Source organism: Amborella trichopoda, chromosome 4, assembly GCF_054954075.1.
Source record: "Amborella trichopoda isolate Santa Cruz 75 chromosome 4, AtrichopodaSantaCruz75HAP2 v2.0, whole genome shotgun sequence".
Taxonomy (NCBI): Eukaryota; Viridiplantae; Streptophyta; class Magnoliopsida; order Amborellales; family Amborellaceae; genus Amborella; species Amborella trichopoda.
In genome coordinates this window covers 42,807,422-42,828,021 of record NC_142339.1, presented here as the reverse complement: position 1 = coordinate 42,828,021, position 20,600 = coordinate 42,807,422, and the positions used below count along the sequence as shown (strand labels likewise).

Below are 20,600 nucleotides of genomic sequence, written 5' to 3'. Positions count from 1 at the left end.
TGAATTATTTTTTATATATTTTTATTATGTGCGCCTTGATGAGAAGAATGAACGCTCCAAATTTCAAGTGATTTGGATTTGTAAAAAAAAAGTAAAATCCAAATACGAAATGAGGTCGTGACCACCAGATCGGCTCAGATTCAATCTGGGCTATGGGCGGTTACTGTAGCACTCAACTCGTGGGCGTATGGAATCCATGCCTATATATATATATATATATATATATATATATATATATATATATATATATATATATATATATATATATATATATATATATATATATATAGGAAAAAGATCATGTCAACCAAAAAGCGTACTGCTACAGTAAATGCCAATGGCCTAGATTGAATCTAGGCCAATCTAATGATCCCGAATGTCCAATAGTGTTTGAGGAGATTGATTATTGAGATGAAAAGAGTGTCTGTGCAAAATTTGGAGTCATACAAATACCGCAAACATAGGTTTCTAGAAGTGTCGTTGCATTATACGATGATACAACTGTTGCATTGGATCATTGCTTTATATATATATATATATATATATATGGAAAAGATCCTGTCAGCCCATGGGTTGACTGCTACAATAAATGCCCACAGCCCAGATTGAAGTTGGGTTGATCTTACAGTCACGATCTCATTTCGTATTTGAATTTTTTTTTCTTTTTTCTTTTTTTTTTTAAAAATCCAAATCACTTAAAATTTGGGACAACTATTTTTCAAAAATAGTAGAATCTAATAAAAATAAAAATAAATTAATTCGTAAAATATAAATTGATCAAAATAATCCTGAAGCATTTTGAGGGCATTTTTGTTAATTTATATTTTGTGAATTATTTTTTATATACTTTTATTAGGTGCGCCTAAATGAGAAGAATGAACGCTTCAAATTTCAAGTGATTTGGATTTGTAAAAAAAAGTAAATTTCAAATACGAAATGAGGTCGTGACCGTCAGATCGGCTCAAATTCAATCTGGGCCATGGACGGTTACTGTAGCAGTCAACTCGTGGGGCGTATGGAATCCATTCCCATATATATATATATATATATATATATATATATATATATATATATATATATATATATATATATATTGGAAAAAGATCATGTCAACCAAAGGGCGTACTACTACAGTAAACTCCAACTGCCCAGATTGAATCTAGGCCGATCTGACGATCCCGAATGTCCTGTAGTGCTTGAATTCTAATTTTTTTCTATATATATATATATATATATATATATATATATATATATATATATATATATATATATATATATATAACTTATACTATAACTAATAGGTTATACAAATTGCTTTTATAAGTTACAATTTAACCTCTAATTAGAATAAACTGTTACAAAACTAATTAATAAATCTAATTGACTTACAAAACATAACATTAATTTAAAAAACTCATGTTATTCTTCTACTACACAGTTAAAGCATAAAGTCTATGCATATGTAATACATTTTGCCCTTCAAAGTCTATGATGAAACCGTATATCCAGTTTAAATAAATTCTTTATTCATGTTGACTTCTTTAAGATAAATTTCACATAGGTTGAGCAAGTGGCACAATACTGTGCCAACACAAAAATGATACATTATAATGCTATAAAATTAATTAAAAATAAAATGATAATATATTCTAACATTATCATAATCAAATAACTTCTAGTTTAGAACTTTTAAGAAATCTAACACACATGCCCAATTAAACTCTATAATAAAATAATATATCCAATTTATCTAAATTCTATATTTACTCTAACTTCTTTAAAATAAATTTCATACAAATTGAGTGGGCAGCACAACATAATGCCACAAAAAAAAAATGACGCATTGTGCTGTTCTAGGGAGTAGTTTACTTGAGCTTAATGCTGCTTTAAAATAATTTTAATACAAATTGAGCAGGTAGTACGACATAGTGGCACTACAAAAATGACAAGTTACATTGTCCTAAACAGTATTTTACTTAAGATTAATTTAAAAAACCTGCATTTTAGTAAAAATTGTATTGAATAGATGAGCTATACACTACTGGGTAACTAATTCATTGATGCAAGATAGTCGTAAGTTATTTTAGAAAATCCAGGACTACCTTCATTCATTTTCATGCTTAGAAAATGTCAGTCCACAAAATTCTATTAATTTATTCTTTAGAGTTTTTTTTCATATTAAAAAACTCTAAATAAGATAAGGTGATATTATCTTACGATTGATTTCTACCGCTGAATTACTTTTAAAAAAAAAAATCCTTTTTTTTTTTTTAAAGTAGTTCACATGTAGGAATCAAACTTAAGATATAACACTGCTAAATGTTACCTGTTAACCACTCAAGCCCAAGTTCGGTTACTATGTATCTCACTTTCTTTGAAAAAATGGTATAGATGAGGTTTAGAAAATTATGTACTTTTTTTCTAATAAATCAAAAGTTAGGGTACTTTTAAAATAAATAATAATAAAAAACAACAGTCCTTCTACTCCATTTCCCTATTTCTATCGATTTTTGTCATTTTCAACTCATTTTAAAGCGATGAGATGCTCAATAAATACTAGCAAAGTACACCTGCCCCACAGATGATATGAATCCAATCAATATTAGTTAATTATAAAACCATGCTAATAACTGCCCAAGCTCGTTTACTACATTACTCACTTTCTTTGGAATATAAGGAATCAGGAGGGTTTTACTTGCCAATTTCCCTTGGAATAAAGCAAGGGTACATTTTCACATTTCGAAAGCGGAAAGAGGAGTTACTTTCATGATTTAAAAAAAAAAAAATTTGGGGCTTCACCGAACAAATAAAAATAGACGCAGCAGCCCTTGCTTGAGGATCCGAAAGACGGGGGATATGGAGGGGTTACTGTTACAGGGAATTCAGGCGAAATCAGAGATCCGTTCAAAGACATGAAAACCTGGGAGCTTTCTGCTACTTTATTACATCGATCAGAATTGTGTCACGAAATGGGGTGATTTCTCCAAAAGCCATGAGGAAGAAGCTCGACACTCGTTTCCCTGCAGTATAGCTTTGAATTCCCTTCAATTTGAGCCTATTTGCGCTTTGTCCTGCCATTTCTAGGGTTTTATTTGGCCTTTGTAAAATCTTGCCTTGTTCATAATTTTTCATACTTGATCTGATATCTAGGTCATTATATTAGTGTATACTGGTTGTTTTGTTGCCTGGGTTTGATTATTCCTTGTTCTGTTGATGTGTGGGGCTAACATAAGGAGCTGTTGGTGTGAATTGTAGCCTCTGGTCAAATAGCTCATCTCTTTTTGGCGTAGGTAGAACTGATATTTTTGTTTTTCCATGTTGATGACTAGTGTGTTTTCATTAAAATTTAGTTATTGTTGAAATTGGGAGGAATTTTTATGGGGATTTCTTATTGAATTTATGGGTACTTCTTCTGTCTAGGAGATGGTGGTTGACAATTAGATCATTTCGAGGGCCTACTCAAATGAGAATGAGCTTCCTCCCCTTCCTTATATTTTCTCTCACATTGAATATTGATGAAAATTATTCTTTATACGTCTGCCCAACTTGACAAATAGACCACTTTGTACTCAGATAGTATTTATGGTTTCATCATCTTGTACTTCTTCACTGTAATTACGATTTTATTATTATGATTCAGGCCTATACAGAATGAGCAAAGGCATACAAATTCATTTAGGCTATCAAACGTTTCATTTGAGGGTGGTTGAGACTTGATAGACCCATATCATCATGTTTGGATACCTTGAACTAGATCATTAACAGCTAAAGAGAGCTTCTAAGGATTTTTATACTCAAATAATTTCAACAAGTGGAAACTGCTTACCAACTGTTACCAGTAAGCAATGCATTCCTTGTGAAGGGCTTGACTTCACCCTGGGGCTACCAAAGACATTTGAGACTGTTGCTTACTATACAACAAACTAAAGAGCAAAGGCAAGTAATGCCTGTCCCATTGTAACTAAGAGGCCCTAACACTCCCCATCTGAAGCTCCCTTGGTCCCAGTTAACTTTCTGCAATATTGATGTTCATATTGACATTAGCAGCCCATGATCTATGCACACACTCACATGCATAATATCGCTTTTATATTCTAGGTTTGGCTTATTGAATCATAAGCTTGAAGATGTAATGGATATTAATTTCTACTATGGATGAGGTTATAGACCTTGGTTTGATTAATTAGGAAAGAACTTTAGATGCTTCTTGAGTGTATTCAAAAGATGTGTCTAGAGTATAGTTAGGTACTATACTGCTGGCCAGTAAATGATTGAATCTCAAACCGGATAATCAAGTCTTGCAAACTAAAGTAGCTGTGATCAGCCATGCAATGTTTTTCGGTGCTCTAGGATATACTATTAGGACACAGAAAACTGCAGCTCGTGTTCAGAGCTTCAAACATCAAGAAAAATTAGCAGGTGAAAGTGGAAATTTGGGCATATACCATCTACCAATTGAAATGGAGCCTTACAGATTCTGAGGTTGGATTTTTTGTATCAGACATAAGGCTTCTCAGAATAGTGGAGGGAGGGGTATTTTTCATTCATTGATTATGGTTCCTTAAACCCTCACACAGGCACAGTTATTTTCGTTTCATCACTCGAGCTTCTTGAGTTCCCCGGCCTGTGCTGAGCTGCCTGCTCTTCATGCAGGTCCTGTCCATGCCTCCTGCTCTTCATCTGGCTTGCTTTGAGAGTCTTTTAATTTGCAGTACCAAAAGTCTACTTCTCCAGTTATTGATTCATTCTGGATAAAAAGATTTTAAAAGTTTTTAAAAGCTATCATGCTTCCACTCCAAAGGATATTGACTTTCAGAAATTTCGAACTTTTTTCTGTTCAGTTTTTGTTGTTCCACTCTTCTCACGTGCTTTCCATCTTTGCCATAAATTTGACATATCAGATAAGCCTTCGTACAGTTTAGCTTATATGGTACCTCACCTGTAAATTGTGTACTATATTCTGGGTACATGCCTCTGAAATGTGTTTCCTTATGAAATGTTATATTATATTCCAGGTACATACCTCTGAAATGTGTTACATTGAGAGGATTATAGAATTATGGTTTGGTAGTTTGAGCTTTCTTACCTACAAATTATTGCTTGTCGTATTTGTCCTGTTAACATAATGCGGGTGACATTTATTTTTTGAGTGGTAAAACTATTTTTCGAGTGGTAAAACTTTCTTTGTATGTTAGCTGCTTCAGGAATCGTCACATTCACCTGTGTAGAATTGTCGGGGTATAAATCACATAATTTTTCAAGCTGTTGTCATACCCAGCTCGTCAGAAAGCCGTATTTGTGGGTAACTAACTTATGAATTTCTATGGATTCTGCTTGATTTTTCGTGCTAATTCTGGTTATCATTAGGTATTTGAAATGCTGTAACTTTGGCAAATTTTTTATATGAACATGTTTCATTTGTCTAGCATGTAAAGGTCATCCATCAAATGGATAGAAGAAAACAACCAAATAAGTTTTTAATAGAAACACATAGATGTACCTGGGAGTAATCTTTCTTGACTTTTTTGGTTGGTTCATGATATGCAAAATAAAAAAGGAGAATTGGTTGACTGTGGAGAAGCTATGGGATTGTATAGAAATAATTTATAATTAGTAGAGCATTTTTTTTTTCCTTTCTTAGCCTTGGAACGAATTATTTTAGTATCCATTGAACACGTTTTGGCTTTTTCAAAGCATAGAGAATATGTCTGACTTTAGAGAGATTTTCTCGAAGGATTTCTTACAAATCTTTCCATTTATTCTAATAATCTGGATTGTTCTGCTGGAATTTATGCAGTTGGTTAGGTTGTAATTCTGAATATCAGTGGTGTTGTGGTAACTTTTGTGCATATGTCTATTGCAGTCTCGAATTAAGAAGATCATGCAAGCAGATGAGGATATTGGGAAGATTGCATTGGCAGTGCCTGTTTTAGTATGTGAGTGGCAAAATACTTTTTTGTTTTATCACATTCATATTTTGCTTTAGCATCTGAAATGAAATTTTTTTTTTTGGCCCAAACGGACATAGATAGTTGTAGTGAGAAAAGATATACGGACTTATGGTCTTATTGAGGTTATGGCCTTTGATCGAGCAAAATGGTGGAAAAGGATTCGTGTAGCCGACCCCAAATAGTTAGGATAAGGCTCTGATAATGATGATGAAAATCTTAGATGATTTTTTTTACTGGAATTCCAATTATGATTTCCGGTCTAGCATGATAACTTCTTCAATGTGTTCTACATGCAGCTAAAGCTTTGGAGTTATTTTTGCAAGATCTTTGTGGCAGGACATATGAAATAACTCTCCAAAAAGGAGCGAAAACTATGAACTCTTTGCACCTGTAAGTGTGATCTTGTGATTGTTAATTTGAACTTGATTAGAACCTGCATTTGTACAAACCCAAAAATAATTCATCTTATGTTTCATAGTTAACTTCTTTTTTGAACAGTAGATATTAGTGCACTTATACTTTCTATGGATCACCGCATTAACAAAGTGTAATTTTTGGTTTCTTGTCCTATGCTTTAATAATTAATGAGTAGTTACTGTTTTAATAAATAATTAATAGTTATGAATCCATTGGACCTTGGAATATGATAGGGACAATAGCAAGAGAGCTTGCACAATGACAATTATGTGAAAACATCCATTTTTGAGTTGCATTATAACGAGGTTCATATGTTTCTATGGTTCTACATTTTTCTGAATGGAAGTGAATACCTACATTGAGGACCATGGTACCTTTCTTGTTCTCTCTCTTCTTCTCTTTTTGTGAGGAAAGTGACTACTATGTATAATATTGTATAGTTACTAAAAATTGTGGTACTCACAAGCTGTGGTAGCCGCAAAAGGTTGTTTCATTCCAAACTTTTGTTGAGAATAATGAGGAGAGAGTGAAGGGAGAAAGAAGATTAGGGGAGAAAGAGGGGAAAGAAAGAGGCATGAGAAAGAAGGACAAATAGATATTTGAAAACATTTTACCTGTATTACATCACCCAAAATGCAAGACTCTGATGGATTTAGGAGGAATACCTTGTTCTATTCAGGGAGTGGCTGTTTGAACGATTAGAACACTCCTTAGCAAGGATATCTGCTATAGTATCCTCCATGTGTTGGGTAGAAAAGCTCATGGAACTGCTCACTTCATTGATTTCTTCAAACACATGCTCCAAAACCAGGGATGGAGAATTTAAGAAGTCCCCCTCCACTGAGTAGGAGGTCCTCAGGTGCTGAATCAACTTTAGCACCATTAGTAGTGCCCAACCTTCAACAACAGTCATCGTCGTGTTTCTAATATGCTTCAGTATTCCTGAATACACCACCCATTCCTGCCCTTCCTGAATTACCACTTTTCCCTCTTGAGGAAGTTATGGGAATGGATCTTGCAATATTCTGCAATTGTTATGCTTTTGACTGTCTGTGGCACTCACTGACCAACCTGATCAAATTAAGATCTTAAATTATATGCTTTAATAGAGTTCATAATTGAGATCATATCCTTCTCCATCATGTCTGTTGTTTTGCGGAAGATATTGGTAACCCTCATGAGGCTTTGACCAGGGTTGCCACATGCATTATTAAGCATTCGGCATTACTGAATACTGATTAATGGACAAGATGTGGCATGACTGCATACTGATTAATGGACTAGCTTTGACCAGGTTGCCATTGGCACATCGTATATGCTTGATTTGTTATTTCTTATTGGTTCTCCCTAAGTAAATTCCATTGTGGTTGTGAACTACTAATTCATATCATGTGTTTGCTCGTGGCTTTGAAATTTGTTCCGCTTTATGCATAACATGTAAAATATTGGTTGAACATTAGCTCTGCTAATTCTCATTATAGACTGATCAATTGAAGCAACTTTAATTCGGTTGCTTTCATTGTGGTAAGAATCAAGGTCCCACTCAATTTCTATATATATATATATGTATATATATGGGATTTTCTATGTTTAACAACCCCCCAAAAAACTTGAGTTCAACTTAGAATTCTTGTGAACCACTTTTTTACTTCCATTGCCCACATGTTATTAGAACTCAAAGCTTCTGTACAAGGGCATTTTAGACCTTTGCCTCAAAAATTGAAAAACGATACTGGGTCTTTCCCTCCCCATCATCTCTCTCTCAACATTTGGCCCTCCCCCTCTCTCTCTCTCTTCACTTCCCTGCCTCATAGCCTTATCCCTTTTTCCAATCCCTTAAAAAGAACAAGCCCAATTGTTTTGTATCTCTCAGATCTAGACTGGTTTTTCAAGACAATTATAATTCTACAAAATGACTTCTATTTAGAGGGTCAAAGAGAGAGGAGGCAATGGTGGAAAAGTAATGGCAGGCTCTTGCTCCTTCAATTTGATGCTCAAACCCGTAAAACCAAATGATTGAACCTGCTTTCAAACAGAACATCTTTTGCAAAATCGCCCAAAAATCAGTTGGAAAACCTCTCGAAAGCTCATTTGCAAATCAGTTAGGAGCTCTCAAGGATCTTAGGGTTAAGTTTCAAGTTAACCCTAGGGTTAAGCTCATTTCAAGGATCCTAGGGTTAAGCTCATTTAGTGTCCCGTTATATTTTTACATAATTTGGGGTTATTATAGAAGATTAGTTTTTGGGGAGCACATATGCTCCAATTTATTAAAATTGGAAGCAATCAAAGCTTGATGAACATGATTGGCGCACCTACAAATACAAATCACTTGAAATTTTAGGTGTGTGTTCTTCTCATCTAGACGCACCTAATAAAAATATAACAAAAAATTATTTGTAAAAAATAAAATGACAAAAATACCCCCAAAACTTTTTGGGGGTATTTTGGTCAAATTATTTTATGTAAAATATTTTTCGAAGATTCTTTTTTTTTTATAAACACACGTTTAAAATTTCAAGTAATTTGGATTTGTAGAAAAAAAAATAAAAGATTCAAACACTACCGAACATCCATGATTGTCAGATCGGTCCAGATTCAATCTGAGCCGTTGGACTCATATGAACATATGAGCTAGTGGGTTAATCTCAATTTTTTCTTATATATATATATATATATATATATATATATATATATATATATATATATATATATATATATATATATATATATATGTATGGGGAATGATTTCATGCAATGGTTGTATATAATAACATAATACAACAACCTTCAAAAATCATCTTAGTGCCATTTGTTGGATCCCAATTTTTAAATGTTCACTCTTTTCATTCCATCAAACAATCACAACAAAAAAAATAATGAAAATGCACCTTAGAAAGTGTTATTTTAGCCCAATTCAACATAAGCCATCCATTTTGTTAAGGTGCTTAGATTTAGGCTTTAGAAAGGTTTTTTTCTTTTCAAAATTCTAAGATAGCTTTGTTATCAATTTATCATTAGATGAACAATGTTGAAAAAGAAAAAAAAAATGGTTTGGAGTTCGTAAAGGCCTAGATCTTGAAATTTGTAAAATGGATGGTCCAGATTTGCTGTTGGAAGGTACTCCTTTTAATCATATATATGATGTAAATTGAATTTTATTTTTTTCAAAATTGACTATTGGGATGAAGAGAAGGGTATGTGCAATTTCTTGGGTGGTATATATGATACAAGCATGGTTTTCTAGAAGTGTGGTTGTATTATACTATTATAAAACCGTTGCATGAAATTATATATATATATATATATATATAGAGAGAGAGAGAGAGAGAGAGAGAACCAAGGTCCACTCCACTCATTCAGGACATGAAATCATAGTTCTCGCTTAATCATCCAATAAAGGAAACGTTCCTGCATGAAAGGTAAATCACAATATACATTTTGATGTGCTATATTGCTTGTTGAGAGGGATGCCACATATTCATTGAGGTCCAAGTCTCAATGTAACTATCATTTTCACTGCATTCTTTCCCAAACAAGAAAAACCTAAAAGCAGTTCACTTCTAGAAAGCCCAAAATAGCTTGGATTTGTTGTGACTAAAACCACGTTTGAGAACCAGACATTCATGTGCAATATTAATCATTATTATTATCATTGAGCCTTATCCCAACTAGACATTCATGTGCAATATTAATCATTATTATTATCATTGAGCCTTATCCCAACTAGACATTCATGTGCAATATTAATCATTATTATTATCATTGAGCCTTATCCCAACTATTTAGGGTCACTGCATGAATATTGTTTTCCCGTTCTACTCTTTATTAATAACATTCCAAACTGGTAATCCTTGCCCACTTTGAACTGTTTTAGATTCATAGTCCACTTAACAAGTTCAATGGTATAAAATGTAACTAGAAATGCTTCAAGTCATGTGGTTCAAGGTTTTTATTGGATTTGCTTTGATTTCTAATGTATAACCAATGCAAAGTGAAATTTCAAAGTTGTTGGGTTGCTAGTTAATCTTCATATATTTTGTAAATGAAAATCCAATTGCTTCCTTTAGCGACTGCATGTTGGATATTGTTCTGGCAGTTGCCACCAAAATTACTGCAGGCTTCTCTCAGCTTCATTGTAGCAGTCAATATTTCTTATTTTGTTGAGTGAACATGCACAATGTTTAGCCATTTATTGTTTAGTTATAAGTTGAACTGTCCAAAGGGCTTCAAATTCAATTATCCAGGCCATTGAACCCTTTCTAATCAGTCAATGCTATGTCAAGTGAAAGTCGAACCGATTTCATGTCGATATATGTGTCCATTGATATATGCCAAACCTTTTCTCAAGAGAGGAACATCTTTTCTCTGTTTCTTAAATTCATTGTCAGCTATGCATTTTGTTTAATCCCCTTCTTTCCCTTCACATGCTGTGTACTCACTGCTGAGCAGCAATAGCTATTTTCCTTGGTAGAATGAGAAGATAAGATTAACCATTGGTATCCATAGCTTCTAATACTTGTCTCAGAGCATGCCCCAAATAGCTCACCAAAGCCTGCATACTGAGCATCCCCATCACCATCAAAACTCACAACTTGGGGATTAACAATTGAAAATGACTGTTTTGTCTCATGTTGATGGGATCTTCGAGACGCTGTCCCCTTGCCAATTTTTTCATTCCCCCATAAGAAATGCTATAGATCAAAGAATCAAAGCGTATCAAATATATAACAGGTTTAGACAAGAGACCAATTGCTTAAAGCAGAAGTCAATTAACATTGTCGAAATAGATTTTGACAATCAATGCACTGTGCAATCAAATGTCTGTATCACTCCGAAAATACTGAGGTGCATGATAACACAATAGAAGCAGATGGTGCATCCATTGCACTTGTGTTATATTTGAATCATGAACCAAATGAGAAGTTATTGGTTAACATTCACTGATAATTTCAATAGTAAAATAATGTAGAACCCACATTTCATTGCTTGATATTGAGCTCTCATTTCCCAAAATCAGGGAAACCTTGATAGATGCAAAAATATTCTGCAATTATAGACCATTACCTGCAAAAAAGAATGAAAAAGCTTTTAAATAAATAAATAAAGTTGCAACTTTGATTATTGTTATTCTGATTAGCACTAATATTTTAAGACTTACTATTGAATTTTTCATTGATTTCAGAAAGCATTGTGTGCAAAGATACAATGTGTTTGATTTCTTAAGAGACATAGTGCAAAAGGTACCAGATTTGGGTGGGTCTGAAGGCATTGGTGATGACAGAAGCATATTAAGGCGGAGGTAATTCAAGGAGCGACCATATCTTTCTTCTCTCTCCTTTTTATTTTAATAAGTATGAATCTCCTAAATTCTTTCAGACTTACAGGAAGAACCTAGAGGAAGATGTCGAAACTGATGAAGTGAAGAGGGCAAAGGCGGTGAGTAAAGTTCCTCTCTAATTAATTCAACAAGTTCATTCCTTTATATTTGAGGTTATGGGTTTAAAACCAAATAAACCTTTGAAAAGAAATGGTGGTTCTATTTCTACCCTCTCGTGTTTGCTTATAAAACAGTACAATAACAAACTATTATGGCAGGGGATCCATCTAATGAGCAGAAGGGGTCGTGGGAGGGGTGGTAGAGGCAGGGGTAGGGGTAGAGGCAGAGGCAGGGTTAGTGGCAGAGACCGCATCGACATTGAAAATTGCGAGGATGATGTAACTGTGTCGACTGAGCATGACAAACCATGTGGCGAAGGAGTAATATTGGAAGATGAAACTGAAAGAAAGGAAAACATAGCCAGCAACACAACTAGCCCTACTGGAATTAACTTTGATCTTAACATGCACGTGAATGAGCACACTACAGGCAAGCAAATAACGCAGGACGATAACCATGTGGAGTATCCAGGATGGTCTCTCCCCGAAATTGGTATTGACACATCTCAGCTTGTTCACTTCGACAAAACATTTGAGGAGGATGAGGATTATGACAATGAAGAAGGATGACGAGGATCCTTTGGCTTGTAATTGTGCCCTAGATTTTGTAAAATAACAGTACACATAAAGATAGCTTTTGACTTTATTTTGGTAAAGGCCTTCGAAATTAAAAAACCTGCAGCAGATGCTCATCATGAATTTGTTTCTTTCTTTGAGAGAATTTCTCGTACAATGGCCGCAAGATCCATGACATGGGCATCTTTGCATCCTGCAAATCCAAAAAAGAAACCATAAAATAAAGGCAAACAAGAAGAAGAGAATGTAAACAATTCTCAGAAAAAAAAAAGGTGGGAATATACTGCGGTCATGTAAGCATATTGAGAGCTGAAAGGACCTTACCTAGCTGAAGGAGGGCGCTTTCCAGCTCAAACAGATAGTCTCTGTTGGGGCCAGAAGGGCCCTGGGAACTAATAATTTGGCTGCACCAGAGAGAGAGAGAGAGAGAGAGAGTTGGGATTGTGAACACTGATGTGAGTGGATTACATTATGTTAACAAAGAAAAGGAGATACATACTTCGCTATTTCCTCCAGAGATGCTAGGCCTAGATAGTTCTTATTGAGCCTCTTGTCAGGCGAGGCAATGTATCTGCACAATGGATCCTAGGGTCAGGCCAGTTTTTCACACGAAAGGAAATGCCAAAGAATGGGGCTTGTTTGCTCACACTAATACTCCTCTGACTGCAGGAACCGAAGATGATGGATCCTGAAATAAGCGTCTTTTAACTTTGAATAAGCATTCTTGTGAACGACGTATACTACTCAAACTTTCATTGTTTAACGGATGAAGAATCTTTGGAAATCCGGACTTACAGTATAGAAATCAAGATAGGCCTTATCGTCATACTGCTTTTCCCTTACTTCAAGATACTGCACTTGCACCAGAGTACATAATAACCACATGAAGGAAACAAATATGCAAAATAAATAAAGAACATGTTGAGTTCAAAGCTGGATGCAAATGTTGTGCTCTGTGACAAACACAAGATCCAGCTATCGCATAGCATGCAGTACTAAATTCATCAAAAATGGAACCTCACAAACAGAGAGCCTCGGCACTTTGATAATAAATTTCCAGAGCGGTTTCATATTTGACAAGATTTTGTGAGGTATACAGACTTTCTAAGGAACAAACTAGCTTCAGCTTTAAGACTTTTTTAAGTCAATTGGCATAGTCATTCCCCCTGTGAAGCATATCTTCCAATGTGCCACCAAACTAGCAAGGCCAGCTAACAACACCCTAACATAGTTTTTAAAACCCAGAGTACGGTTTTGGTTGGATTACCCACTATATCCATCTGAATCAGCCGGATCAGCAATCTGGAATGCCTAAATCAGTGAAAAGTCAGCAAATTTTTTTATAAAATGTTAATATTGGGGGATTCCGAGGTCGGGACACACTGGGAATGCCACATCGCTGAATTAAATCTGCATCAGGGATTCCCAATCCAGGTCACAGGCTTTAAAACACTGCACTAACATATAAAATGAGACGAATATTATAAACAAAAAAAATTAAAATGGGGACAAATGTTTTATGGAATTTAATTTTATATGCATCCTCAAACCTTTGAAACCAGCTATCAAAGTTTGGAATCATGATTAATGAATTGGGGGGAAGGGGAATGATCAAATGATTGAATATGAGGACTGAAATATGACAATGAAATTACAGGGAGCATCTACTCACTACTCGACTTCGTCAACGAGAAAAAACAGAGATGTGGGGGACACATCACTATTCTTGTGGCAAAAGAACAAGGTATGCTTCCATAGGGGAACATGTACCATGATTACAACAGCCTGAGTTGAAAGGAAGTTACTTTGGTGGGGATGCAATGTGACAGATGGGGTTAGGGTCGTTAGGCAATGATTTTTAACTTGACTTGGGCTAAATTCTCAGCCCTGGACAGAGCCTGGTAACTCGGCTGAGTTTGAGTAGAGTAGGCCGAGTCGTATAGACCCCAAAAGCAGAAAATCAAAAACCAAAAGAAAAAGAAAACAAAAGAAAAATTAGTCCGGTCGATCCAAACATGTATGGACCCAGACCAAACCCCATTAGTCCAAATCTGAGCACAGACCTGGACCCACACAAAAAGGGGTTCGGCTTTGCCCATTTGGGACCCAATTCATTGGATGCATAGGTGGGTCCATACCTTGACCAAGTCTAGTCGATCCGACCTAATTGACAACCCTAAGAAGAGACTTTGAGGAAATTAGCTTGCAAGCATAAAGGTCTTTGAATAGGGCCATCCAAATTCTCCGCTCACAATTACCGTGCGGTTTGTCTTACGAGCATTTCAATCACACTTTTTACCAAAAATAATATGCTATTTTCATTCTCGTAATTCAAAGATGTTATCATCATCATCATTGTCATCCATGCCTTATCCCAACTATTTGGGGCCGTCTACATGAATCCTATTTCACTATTCTGTACTAGTAAGGGCCATACCATCAATAAGATCAGAAGTCACCATATATTTTTTCATTACTTCCATTCATATCCTTTTGAACCTCCCTTTTTCCTTTTTAGAGCCTTCTACTTGAACCAAATTGCACCTCGTAACTGGGGTTGTATTAGGCTTATGCTGCACATAATCAACCCACCTAAGTCTACTTTCCCACATCTTATCACCTATTAAAGCCATACCTAAATTTCCTCAAATGTATTCATTTTGAATTCTATCATTTCTTGTCTTGTCACTCATAATTTCGACATCTTTATCTCAGCTATACTCGTCCAATGGGTATGTTGTTTCTTGACCACCCAACATTATGTACCATAAAGCATGGTTGATCTTACAATTGTCCTGGAGAACTTTCCTTTCAGTTTCAAAACTCAAGATGCACATCTCAACTTCGCCCACCTAGCTCTAATTCTATGTGAGACATTTTCCTCAATCTCTTCAATCTCCTAGATCATCGACCCAAGATATTTCCAATAACCCCACCTTGGTTCCTGACTCACTATTTTGATGAGATTGACTACCTATGCAAGGATATGTGCATCTTATGGAAGCATACCTGGAGGGAAGGAAACCAGGTAGCAGACACTCTAGCTAAAGAAGCGGCATCAATGGGCGGAACCTAGCAGGACTTTTTGAATTGGCATCTTTTTTGGGGTTGCTTTCTTGTTTGTAACCTTCCAAAAGAAGGCTTTTTAATTCTGCACTTTTATTTTATTTCAATCCTAGAGCATCCGCTTTGTGGATCGCCTAGCTCTTTGTACTCCTCTTTTTATGATTAAAGGTCAACATTATAAAAAAAATAGAATAAAAATAGAGAACAAATATAATTTTTCCCTCCATCAAGATTCCTTCAAATGGGGGAGTTTCATCTAAATTACACTAAATAGAACGTACTAGAGATAGATTATTGAAAGAGAGAGTGAGAGATGTTAGGAAAAGGATATCACCTAAAATGTATCCCACTCTCTACACATCACTCTTCCCACAAATCTAGGAAAATAGTTCATATCTATATTCATCCACAATGCCTCTATCTCTCTCACACCTGGTAGCTCTCTCTATCCTAAAAAGATGGACTTTGATTTTGTGTAAAACTACAAAACACCCCACATAGTTTGCCCTTAATTCACTCTATTTCTAGGGACCTACCGGATGTTATCTCAAGGAATAGGGTACCATTTGATTCTTGTGACAGGTGTTCACCGCTTGACATTTTACCTAAGTTTATGGTTATCTAACTCCAAGACACCAGATTTTCCGTTTGAAATGATAGTCAACCTTTAAGGCATTCCATTATCTGCATTACACTTGGTATGGCCTTCCCAATTGATAATTCTTCTACAAACAGTTGGTCTAAGAAAATTTATAAAACATTAATCAACCTTGAGACATTGCATTCCCTCTATTTTGCAGTTGGCAAGGCAGCCTTCTCCATCGGCTACTCCATTTGGGTCCTCTGGCTGGGCCAATTTGGATGTCATCGCAAACCCACTTGGGTTTGGTTGGGTCTGCATGTTGAATATGGACAGACATGTGGTTGGAAACATTTGATTAGATGCCATTTTAAAAGCTCAGTAGAAGTCAACGGACATCCAAAACCCGACATTATGTGAGTGGGGTGAAAAGGGAAAATACCAAGTTTCCTCCCACATTCAAAAGTGGCATTTTATAGTTCCACCAATAACTGAGGGGATCAAAACACGAGGCCTTGAAACTGGTGTTAGATTGTGGTTTGTATAATCATACTATGCAAAATTATTTTTCACTCTCCTAGTAAATGAGTATCACAAAATAACCAAAAAATATCTTATACAAAATAATCCTAAATAATGGTGTCCAATCAACATTAACAGACCCAAGCATTAATTTAAAATAGACTGCCATTTTCAATAAAAAAATGTAACATTTTCAATCAAAATATGTCATGGTCACATAGTAACATTACCTAAATATTGAACTAAGACATTTAAAATAATTTCCAGAACCATTATCTTTCTTGAAGTTATTCTTACCGACAGAGCTATTTGTTCATTCTCTTCTCCAGAAACTTTATACGCGACCCCCCACTGCAAATTGCAAAGACAAATGTATTCTGTTGATATATGAACCAGTCTAAAGACTAGCAACATGTTCGAATCAAATGAGACAAAAGAAAAAGTGATATACAAATTATGAGAAGTAAATATCATGCCATAAAATGAAAAGCATATAGATGAGGAAGTTGATATGAAAGGAAAGAAGGACTAAGTAGATCACTTCATTATGTAACCATTGCTTCATTTCTCTGAACCTCGATAAGTAGTACTAACAAATATTTCATATCTCAAGAATTTCAGTTAGACCAATAAATGTAAATACCATCAGAATTTCAATACTCAATCATTTGTTCACATCAATGCCACTGCATAAATCTAGCATCAGAAGATATTGGCTGGATTAAGTAAATAAGTGCTGAAAGCAATGCTAAGCAGCCAAAGCATCATCCTTTCACAAGAAATCATGACCACCATGACGCCATGTTGCCAATGGAGAGCAATGGGTCACCAAGATTTTGACAAAAGCCGATAGAGCACTAATAGACAGTTTAACCCAAAATTTTATTCACTTGCTTCGGGACATAAATAGGTCATAATATTTGGAAATGGTCTAGAGATGCTGCATTTGGATTTCTACTTCAAGAGTGAGATGGATAATAACACATTTGAATTAAATGGAGTGCTCCCATGAAAGAAAGCAGAATGATATTGCAGTCGGAGAGCAATGAATTAATCAAGTTGCTTCCCCTGCATCGCTTGCTACTATTAAGCATCATTAAAGATCTCAGAAAAGATGGGTTTAAGTTCTACCTCCTTATGAAGCCAACAAAGGAAAGACTAGTACCATGCAGGCATACAGAAGTTGGATGTCTCTATGTAGGTGTATAGAAATCAATATGAGCAAATGCCAACATAGAAAAAATTCAGTGTAGGCTACTAAAGAGAAAGGAAACAATGCCAAAAGCAATAATATTCAAAAGCAGTAAAAATATATGCTGTTTAAGAAAAGTTCATGATTGAAGCAAGGACCCTTTTCCATTTGTGGCTCCTCACATGAACAGCCGATCCAACAAAATATTATCCATCTTGCACGAATAGTTTGAAAGCACAAACATATGTAAACAAGAATCATACCTATCATAAAAAAAAAAACACTCAAAAATCATAACAAGACGAGAACCATTTTCTACATATATGAATGTTTCTCTCACCTAACAAGAACTTCTACAAGGATCAAAAGCTATATCACTAATTCACCACCACAATGTCTTCATTAACACAAAATAAGCAATAAGAATGCCAGCTAATTGGTGAAATGGACTAATTGCTAATATAAAACAAATAGCATTTCAACCTGAGTTGTGCATGCCTTAACCAATCGCAACAAGTAATTGGTAACGTAATCATTTGCATACCCACTAAATCCAGACACAAATAATGCTCTACTAAAATTAAAACAAACCTCAAGACCCCGATATCTGATGACAATAATCAGTTTCTTAGTACTTAAAACAAAACCCAATTTTTTACTTTTGAGATCACAAAAGAAAGATCCCATTTCACATCTTGAACCGCTTCTATTTTCTTGATATATCAAATGCAATGCGAAGAAAGAAATTGAAGAATGATATACAAATGGAGGGGAAGAGAGCGAAAGAGAGCGAGAGAGAGAGAGAGAGAGTTGGGTTTCAGGGTGCTTACACAGAGCTCCCCGTCATGGGGCTCCAATGTGACTGTTCTGCCCGGATGGGAAGGTGTTCCCCTATGGTCTGTACTCCCTGGAACAGAGCATCACATATTCATATAATCACATATTGATGGAGAGAATAATAAAGCAATACAAATCAGAGCGAATAATCACATTTATGAGAGAGAACAGATTATAAATAAAGTAAAAGAAAAAGAGAGACACCTTGATAAAAGACTCTGCGATAACCTCTAATAAATCCGACCAGGCGCTCCTTGTAATCGAACCCTGATTTCCAAATTAGAGACCCGTAACCAAAAACCCACAAAACCATTATCTTCCTTTTCTCTGGACCCGCGTGGTTTGCAGTATAAAGTGGGCGTGAACTGAGTAGTTATGTGCTGTGTGGTCTGGCGCAGGTAGAAGGCTTGGGATTGGAAGAAGGAGCCGCTCCAATGCAAACGGCTGGTTCAACCCCAATACCCCCGTCCAGCGGCTCTTGGTTTTTTTGGGAAGTGCCCCGGACAATGTTAAAAGGGCCGGAATCTTTATAGGAAGGGACGGTTTGCAAACTCGCAAGAAATATGTTTGCAAGTTCAATTTAATTGGACGGTTGCAACTTTATTTTTACAAGTAATATTGTTTTTTTTTTTTTTTTGGGATTCAGTTGGGGATGACGAGCCTCTATCCTTCTTCTTCTTTTCTTTTTTCTTTTTTTTTTTTTAATAGTATGCTTGATGATAATGGAACCCTAAAACTTAGCTAGGGCACAAGTGGTGCTACCATCATAACCCAACCCCATTCTCTACAAGCAAAATTGTTGCCTTATACAAAGAGAATAGTACGCAATGAAACTATTTATTTTTTATACAAGGAGGTCACAATTGCTACTTGACATTCAGTGTCAAATTGGATAATTTGGAGTGTGATACAAAATTAGAGAAATTGAACTTTGAGTCTAGTATATGACACATTCACAACCACCCGATTTGAATTTGACGAACAAGAGTGACTGTGATCTCCTTGCATTAAAAATAAATTAGATCTTTATTCACTTTTCCTATATAAAATGTATTCTTAGTAATGTAGAGGATAAAAACCAAAGTTTGGAAAAAATGTAAAACAGAAAGAAAAAAAAAATTAGAGTAGAAGATAAAAGAGAAAAACACCAAGATTTTTATAGTTCGGCAAATTGCTTCTATTCACGAGCAGGACAGCAAAAATCTCTCCCACTAATTAAAAAAAATCCTGCATGTCGAATACAAGGCCTTCTCACAAGCCCTAAAATAAAATCTTTTTTTTTTTAGAACATCCACCAAAAGCACTACAAGAACTCATCCTCTCTTTTTATTTTTACTTTCAAAGACTATCCATGTGACCCCTCTCTCCCATTCCTAATTTTATTTGGATTTCTTAAAATATGGGATTTAGTTTCCCACGAAAAGGATTCTAATGTATCTCAATTCAAATCACCTTAATTTTCCTTTCCAGTGTAATAGGATCTTTCTAAACTAAAGATATCATTAGATAATAAAATACATCAAGTACCTTAAAATAAGGAGACAAGGATTCATGCAAAATCCCTTACAACATGGCTTCATGCTAACATTCTCCCATTTGAAGACATGTGTATATTCTAGCTAGTCTACTTCAAGAAATGTAGAAGATAAAAACTAAGGTTTTGTAAAAATAAGTAAATGAAAAATAAAAGAAGAGAGATACAAAGATTTACGTGGTTTGTCCACGGGGCAGCAAAGTTCTTTTCCACTAATCAGAAAAACATTATGCTCGTATGGAGAATACAAGAGATTACAAGCTCTAGAATACCCACCCAAAGACTAAAAAAAACTCATCTTTTTCTCTGTGTTTTTGCATCTTACTTTTCCATGTGTGTTATATTCTCTTTCTACCAGATGCAACTTTTACAAAGAAAAGAAACCCATATGGCAAATCACATGCCCATCTCTCCCCTTATCTTTTAAGACTTAGTAAAGGTTTCCCCTCTCCATAGGAGTCTTGATTCCCATATCTTCTAATTGTCATC

The 20,600-nt window shown here is 35.3% G+C and overlaps 2 protein-coding genes across 9 annotated transcripts; one reads left to right on the top strand and one right to left on the bottom strand.

The window, feature by feature from the left end:
- Positions 1-2,818: 2,818 nt before the first annotated feature.
- Positions 2,819-12,614, top strand: LOC18446474 (uncharacterized). 7 transcript variants are annotated; one of them, XM_088865294.1, is made up of 7 exons: positions 2,819-3,025; positions 5,205-5,298; positions 5,864-5,936; positions 6,248-6,341; positions 11,551-11,667; positions 11,753-11,804; positions 11,964-12,614. In XM_088865294.1, exons 3-7 carry the CDS (start codon positions 5,882-5,884, stop codon positions 12,372-12,374), a joined length of 729 nt encoding a protein of 242 aa, XP_088721420.1. In that variant the 5' UTR covers positions 2,819-3,025; positions 5,205-5,298; positions 5,864-5,881; the 3' UTR covers positions 12,375-12,614. The 7 variants fall into 7 exon arrangements, with proteins under 7 accessions (XP_088721420.1, XP_088721419.1, XP_088721422.1 ...); XM_088865293.1 differs by having other exon boundaries at positions 5,205-5,302; XM_088865296.1 differs by having other exon boundaries at positions 5,196-5,298.
- LOC18446481 (ChaC-like family protein) lies at positions 11,101-19,357 on the bottom strand. 2 transcript variants are annotated; one of them, XM_006856593.4, is made up of 9 exons: positions 18,782-19,357; positions 18,571-18,647; positions 16,846-16,899; positions 13,176-13,232; positions 13,028-13,068; positions 12,880-12,951; positions 12,705-12,784; positions 12,481-12,573; positions 11,101-11,432 (listed from the first exon to the last, which is right to left on the bottom strand). In XM_006856593.4, the coding sequence occupies exons 1-8, from the start codon at positions 18,888-18,890 to the stop codon at positions 12,497-12,499; spliced, it is 567 nt and encodes a 188-aa protein (XP_006856655.1). In that variant the 5' UTR covers positions 18,891-19,357; the 3' UTR covers positions 11,101-11,432; positions 12,481-12,496. The 2 variants fall into 2 exon arrangements, with proteins under 2 accessions (XP_006856655.1, XP_011627908.1); XM_011629606.3 differs by lacking the exon at positions 12,705-12,784.
- Positions 19,358-20,600: the final 1,243 nt, after the last annotated feature.

Bases quoted from the DNA above. Each gene is read 5' to 3' on its own strand.
- LOC18446474 (XM_006856592.4), top strand. From the start codon at position 2,993: ATGAGGAAGAAGCTCGACACTCGTTTCCCTGCA. The intron at 3,026-5,863 runs GTATAGCTTTGA...TGTCTATTGCAG, and splicing joins TCGACACTCGTTTCCCTGCA to TCTCGAATTAAGAAGATCAT. The intron at 5,937-6,247 runs GTGAGTGGCAAA...TTCTACATGCAG, and splicing joins GGCAGTGCCTGTTTTAGTAT to CTAAAGCTTTGGAGTTATTT.
- LOC18446481 (XM_006856593.4), bottom strand. From the start codon at position 18,890: ATGGTTTTGTGGGTTTTTGGTTACGGGTCTCTAATTTGGAAATCAGGG. The intron at 16,900-18,570 runs GTAAGCACCCTG...TGCAATTTGCAG, and splicing joins CCCATGACGGGGAGCTCTGT to TGGGGGGTCGCGTATAAAGT. The intron at 12,785-12,879 runs GTATGTATCTCC...TCTCTGGTGCAG, and splicing joins TCTCTGGAGGAAATAGCGAA to CCAAATTATTAGTTCCCAGG.